At 34.9% G+C, this 6,807-nt stretch overlaps 1 protein-coding gene across 2 annotated transcripts in view; it reads right to left on the bottom strand.

Moving 5' to 3' along the window:
• Window positions 1-288: 288 nt before the first annotated feature.
• Window positions 289-6,807, bottom strand: part of SUZ12 (SUZ12 polycomb repressive complex 2 subunit) — a 46,623-nt gene continuing 40,104 nt past the window's right edge. For both annotated transcript variants that reach the window (XM_043583652.1, XM_043583653.1), the window contains 2 exons: window positions 5,139-5,218; window positions 289-2,641 (listed from right to left, as the gene is read on the bottom strand). In XM_043583652.1, coding sequence (XP_043439587.1) covers window positions 2,296-2,641; window positions 5,139-5,218 — 426 coding nt within the window. In that variant the 3' untranslated portion in view covers window positions 289-2,295. The remainder of the gene's footprint in view (window positions 2,642-5,138; window positions 5,219-6,807) is intronic.

Below are 6,807 nucleotides of genomic sequence, written 5' to 3'. Positions count from 1 at the left end.
TTTTCATTAAAAAGAAAGAAAAAACCACAGAGATGGATAAGCTACTAGGTTAACATTGCCATTGAACTGTAAAAATATTTTTAGACTATTACCAAAATTACCATAAGTAACATACTAGTTGCATTTGACGTCACTGGAACTGAAAGCAGGATTTTACGTTAATTTTTTTTCTTAATTTCTAGTTCTGACCAGTGGGTGTACCTTTTCTGGATCCTTACTATCATAGCCAAAAGAATATTTTAGTATACGCATTAACAATGCATAATAAAACCAAAACCAAAACCAAAACAGAATACAGCTTTTATATTATTGAACTTTATGTACAAAATCATTTGATTTCAAATAAACATTTAATGTAAAAACAAACGTTCTTTTAAACTGAATTTTTTTTTTTACATCTACTGTACCATTCAAATGCTTTATCATCTTACATGATTTCTTCAAAATCTCTTATCAAGGGTACATATAGAAAAGCATTTTTTTATAAATAGAAACAAAGGGATTTTTTCAGCTTTTATTATAAGATGACATAAAAAGTTTACTCAACAGAAGTAATTTCATTACTATTTGGGGGAGGGAATCACCGACTTTTTGTGCAAACAATGCTAGCCTTCTTTTAAGCATTAAGAGCATAACTGCTTAAGAAATGACATAAGCAATAATTCTACACCTACATCTCCCCTAAAATAATCTATTTTTTTTTTTTACATATGTGCACAGCTTTAGCAAATTAAAGCCCGAGAGAAATGCTCGAGATTCACTATCCAGAGGCATGATCAGAGTTGACTGTAACTCCTCATGTAGAGTTTACCAATCAAGGAGTCTGTAATGAAAGCTGCAGTTTCCCTCTTTCCTATTTTTTTAACACAAAAATCAATGACTAAGAACTTAATACTGGATGACAAATCACATCCACACTATTAGTTAAATAGCCTCACAGTTAAACACATCTTAAAAGACCAATCAAATCAGTATTTACATTTTATAAATTTCTGAAGACACCATTAGAAAGCTTATATATCCCTTCATTAAACAAAATAGGGAACTGCATCTGATGGTGGTGGAATGAAATTAAAAAATTAAAAATACCTGTATTTACAGCAGCATTGATCCTTTATAAATAAAGAATATGAAAATGCAATTATCTTTAAGGATAATAAAAAATTGAGGTGATGTTACTCAACCACAGTGCTTGGAGTTGGAATAAAAATCTATTGGTGCTTGTTAATGTGCCAGTAGTGAAACCACTTTCTGTTGGAGAAAATCCAACTGCAAATATGTGCATAAAACACCTATCTCACAGGGTAAAACTGCTCACAATTCAAGTCAGCTTATCTGTATTGGATATTCTAATCATGAAATACATTACAAAGACATCCTCGCAAAGAAAAAAACAAGTTATAACATCTTCTGGTTCATTTTTATAGAACATTTCCTTCCTCAAAAGTGGCATCTTAAAAATCCCAAACTCATTCTTCCCTTAGTTTATAATGAAAAGATGCGGACAGCTGAATTTTCAATGTGATTACCATGTTGGGAAAAAAAAAAAAAAAAAACCAAACAGCAAATGTTCAAGTTTAAAAAAATATACTGGGTGAGCAATGCAATAAAATTATCCACATAAAAACAAATGGTCAGTAACCTTGTAAGCCAATATGACATTTCACTGTCAACTATATGAAAAATTAACATTTCCTCAAACAGGCATAAGATGAAGAAGTGCTATTTTAAAATTGTAAAATGAACTTAGATAAAATATCTCATTGTAATCTCATTCCAAATTGATAAATGATTTCAAAATCAAGGATCAAGGTTTGATTGCAAATAATAATGCAACATAATTTCAAGAAATCTCCAATTTTTAAAAAAGGGAATCACACTCCAATTTTCCCTCCCCAAGAAAAGGTTTCACAATTACAAAGTAGAAAAACAGCCAGTCACAAATGCAAAAAACATTGTAATTTAAATATAGGAAATAATTTCTAGCTTATCAATTCAATATATTTCATAAGACAATTGTTAAAGTTAAAAATACTTTCTTTGAAGTATTGCTTTCCATGCTCAAACTAGAGAGTGTTTTAATGACATCAATAAAACTGATATACATGTAATGCTGCATAATGAAGTGAAGTAGAACCCTGATACAAATACCCTTGTTGAAATCATTTACTTCATCTAACAGTGCCTGTTTGAAACCTATGATTACAAACAAAAACAAAACCCTTCCTAGAGGCTGAATTCTCTAGAATGACAATTTCAGTGTTTGTCCGTAACATGGGGTTAGGCCTTTTCTTTTCAGAGTTTTTGTTTTTTGCTCTGTTTTGAAACCCCTGAGACACCATCTGCTTCCAAAGCTTTCTCTTTTGAGTTAATTTCACTAAATCCATTTGCTGTCCCATTTTGTTCTTCAGTGATTTCTTCATTTGCAGGGGAAGCAGATTCTCCTTTTTCTAATTTTTGCTGCATTTCACGGAGCTTGGTAACAGCTTTATCTATTGACATTATGCTAATAAGATTAAAGTCATGCATGCTGACTAGATGAAGCATGAAGTTTCGACATAAATTCTTCTTAATTATTTTCTGTCCATAGTTTTCTACAAACAGCATACAGGCATGATTCATTTGATTGTCAGCAATAAACCTATTTAATAAAAATAACACAAACATCAATAGTAATACAAAGCATTTTTGTCAAATGCAACATAACTATGACGATACTCCAGTAAGTGATGATTTAACAATCAGTAAAACTACAATGAAGCTGAGATTCAGTGACCTGAATGGGCTTATGGTTTTAAAATTTTTAAGAGATTTAATTTAACCAGAGCTTAAATAGAAATCATTTCTGTCTGTCCTAATGAAATTGCACACAACAGTATTAAGAGTATATAAAGCATTTTCTCTTGCCAGCACCACCTTCATGAACTCTCTACAAACAAGTGAGCTATCCCCTTTAGTCTCTCCCTTGACCTTGACACACTTTGCTATTTCAGAAGCAGCATTTCTCTGCATTTTCAGTTCATGGGAAACCTTTAAAGAAACAAAGATGTCACATTTGTGACAATATGGATGGACCTTGTAAGCATTCTGCTAAGTAAAAGAAGTCAGAAAGAAGGACAAATACTGTATGATCTCATTTATATGTGGAATCCAAAAAAAACAGGGGCATCTGGCTGGCTCTGTTGGTAGAGCATACGACTCTTGATCTCGGGGTTGTGAGTTTGAGCACCATACTGGGAGAGAGTACTTAAAAAAAATAAAAACAAAACTCATTTTAAAAAAAGATCAAACTTACAGGCACCAAAGGCAGAAGGTGGGGGGAAGGGGGGATTGGAGGAAGGTATTCCAAAGGTACAAACTTTCAGTTGTAAGATACATAAGAACTAGGGATATAATGCACAACATGATGACAATAGCTAACACTGTTGTATGATATATAGGAAAGTTGTCAAAAGAGTACTAAGAGTTCTCAACACAAGGAGAAAATTTTTTTCTTTATTCTTTTTATTATATCTGTATGAGAACAGGGATTTTAGCTAAACTATTCTGGTAATCACTTCACAATATATGTAAATCAAACCATCATATGATACGCCTTATAAAGTGATATATGTCAATTATTTCTCAATACAACAGAAAAAAAAGCCACGTTAAAAAAAGATTTGAGGGGCGCCTGGGTTCGGCATCCGACTTTGGCTCAGGTTATGATCTCGCGGTTCGTAGGTTCAAGCCCTGCGTTGGGCTGTGTGCTGACAGCTCAGAGCCTAGAGCCTGCTTTGGATTTTGTGCCTCCCTCCCTCTCTCTCTGCCCCTCCCCAGGAAGCACTCTGTCTCACTCTCTCTCAAAAATAAACCAACATTAAAAAAAAAAAAAAAAAAGATTCGAAGATGTCACAACAAATGTGGTACAGTGTGGTTGTGTTAGTAGAAAGCATGCAGGGTGCACCCACAATGAATAGAATTTGAAAAAATAAAATTAAACCAAACAAGAGAATGGCTGCTCAGTTACCCACTGAAACTGTGAGCTCAACAAGGTCTGTAAAGTCTGCCTGCAGATATCGTAAAATCCAAAGTTTACCCAGCTACCTGCCACTTTATAATGTTGGTAAATCACGAACGCCAATAGTTGTTATTCTAGCAGATTTGGATCAAGGAATGAAAATGGAACTCAATATAGTAATACGACTAAAATTCTATCTTGAAACTGGCATATCAAGACAAAAGAAAAAATAGACACTAAGCTTCCACATACATACTTTACTCACAATGGAGTTTTAATGACTAGACCACGGACCAGGCAAACATTTTCTATGAAAGGACAGAGAAACATTTTAGGCTTTGCGATCCGTTGTCTTCCTCTTTTTTTTTCTTTCAACCCACTTAAAATGTGAAGACTATTCTTAGCTCAAGACCATATAAAAAAAAAAGGCTATGGCTCATGCACCCTAGACATCTGGGCTAGACAGAACTTCTGCACCAATTCCTCTTCACTCCCAGGAGTAAAGAAACAAAAGTGCTCCTTCCCATTTATTTCATTACAAATGAAAAAACCTTGGCTGCTTGTACTATAGAAGAAACCCTTAAATGAGGATCTAATAATGGAGTCAGAGGAGAAAAAAAACGTGTACTGACGGGCAAACAGTTCCCACAGGGAAGGAGACAGAACTGTAGGAAAAGCAATGTCGTGGAACACGCTTTTAGCCATAAAGGCACAAGAAGTACTGTTCTACCCTGACTTCTATGGAACGGTAGTAAGAAATCAGAAAAGCTACTTATATCTTATTCTTCATAATTAAGCAATTTTAAAAATTATGGTAGTAACTGTGATAAGTAATTTTCAGGATTTCCACACATACAGCACAGGACGTTATCTTTTTAATCCTTGGCAATAAAAGAAATGAAAATTGGGTCATTAAAAAGACATATTAAAGATACAAAATGTCGTTAGAGGTTACACCTTCCTTACATAAATCCCTTTTTCCTTATGCAGTTATAATAGTTTGGATTAGAGTAAGATTAGGGCACATTATGTCAAAGCTAACGGAATTTTAAATAAGATTCAAACACAGATTTATAGAATGTGAAGTAGCAAGAAGAGCAAAAAGGAAATGGAATATTTAAATTTAGGAATACCCTACCCATGTTTCATGACATGGAGATTCCATAGTTTCATCACCTCCTTCTCTCCTTCATTAACATCAGAAAATTCCTCAATTTGCTAAAAAAGGAAAGAAAAAATATCTATTAAGTGCACAATAAACAGAATTGGTATTTCTAAGAAAAAATTGTGAGAATGTAAAAAACTGAACTTTTGTAACTAATACCACAATTTACTTACACATCAAAGTGGGAACATCAAACAGCTTTTATTTTAAGTAGTAATTTTAAAAGGGAAACCCTAAGTTACGAAAGTTACCTATTAAAAAATGAAAACACAATACAAAATCACAAGAAAACCTGTATTTTCTTTAGTTAGTAACTGTTTCATTTTTATTTATGAAAGAATTTTTTATGCCATTCGTAACTATGTGGATGGAACTAGAGGGTATTATGCTAAGCGAAATTAGAGAAAGACAAAAATCATATGACTTCACTCATGAGGACTTTACGACACAGAACAGATGAACACAAGGGAGGTAAAAATAATATAAAAACAGGGAGGGGAACAAAACAGAAGAGACTCGTAAATATAGAGAACAAACAGAGGGTTGCTGGACAGGTTGTGGGAGGGGAAATGGGCTAAATGGGTAAGGGGCATTAAGGAATCTACTCCTGAAATCATTGTTGCACTATATGCTAATTTGGATGTAAATTTAAAAAAATTTTTTTAAAAACCAACAAAAAACGGGAAAAAAATTTTTTTTATTTTAAAGTTGATTTATTTTGAGAGAGAGAAAGAGAAAAAAAGAGAATCCCAAGCATGCTGTGTGAAGCCTGACATAGGGTTCGAACTCATGAACTGTGAGATCATGACCTGAGCTGAAACTGAGTGGGACGCTTAACCAACTGAGTCACCCAGGCACCCCAGTTGATAACTGTTTAAATAACACAATTACAAAAAAATTGTGGAGGGGCACCCGGCTGGCTCTGTCGGTGGAACATGAGACTCTTGATCTCAGGGTTGTGAGTTCGAGCCCCAAGTCAGGTGTAGAGATTACTTAAAATCTTTGGAGTGCTTGGGTGGCTCAGTTGGTTAAGCATTCAACTCTTGATTTCAGCTTACAGTTCGTGAGATTGAGCCCCATTGGGCTCTGTGCTGACACTGTGGAGCCTGTTTAGGATTCTCTCTCTCTCTCTCTCTCTCTCTCTTAGGATTCTCTCTCTCTCTGCCCTTCTCCTGCTCACACTCTCTCTCTATAAATAAATAAATAAACTTCCAGTAAATAATATCAAATCCAATCAAATCTTTAGGGGTGCCTGGATGGCTCGGTTGGTTGAACATCCAACTCTTGATTTTGACTCGGGTCATGATCCCAGGGTTGTGGGATGAAGCCCCATGTCTCGCTCCGTGCTGAGTGTGGAGCCTGTGTAAGATTCTCTGCCCCTCTCCCCCACTCATACGTGCTCTCTAAAATAAAAAAAGAAAATCTTAATAAAAAAAAAAAAACCTGTGGGGGCACCTGAGTGGCTCAGGTCATGATCTCATGGTTCAAGAGGTTGAGTCCCACATTGGGCTCTGTGCTGACAGCTCATACCTGGAGACTGCTTCCGATTCTGTGTCTCCCTCTCTCTCTGCCCTTCCCTCATTCACAGTCTCCCTCCCTCTCCCTCTCTCAAAAACAAACATTAAAAAAATTTATTTAAATA

The sequence above is a fragment of the Prionailurus bengalensis genome, chromosome E1 (assembly GCF_016509475.1).
Source record: "Prionailurus bengalensis isolate Pbe53 chromosome E1, Fcat_Pben_1.1_paternal_pri, whole genome shotgun sequence".
NCBI classification, from domain to species: Eukaryota; Metazoa; Chordata; class Mammalia; order Carnivora; family Felidae; genus Prionailurus; species Prionailurus bengalensis.
The sequence above is the reverse complement of the archived record's forward strand: the minus strand, read 5'-3'. Positions and strand labels throughout refer to the sequence as shown.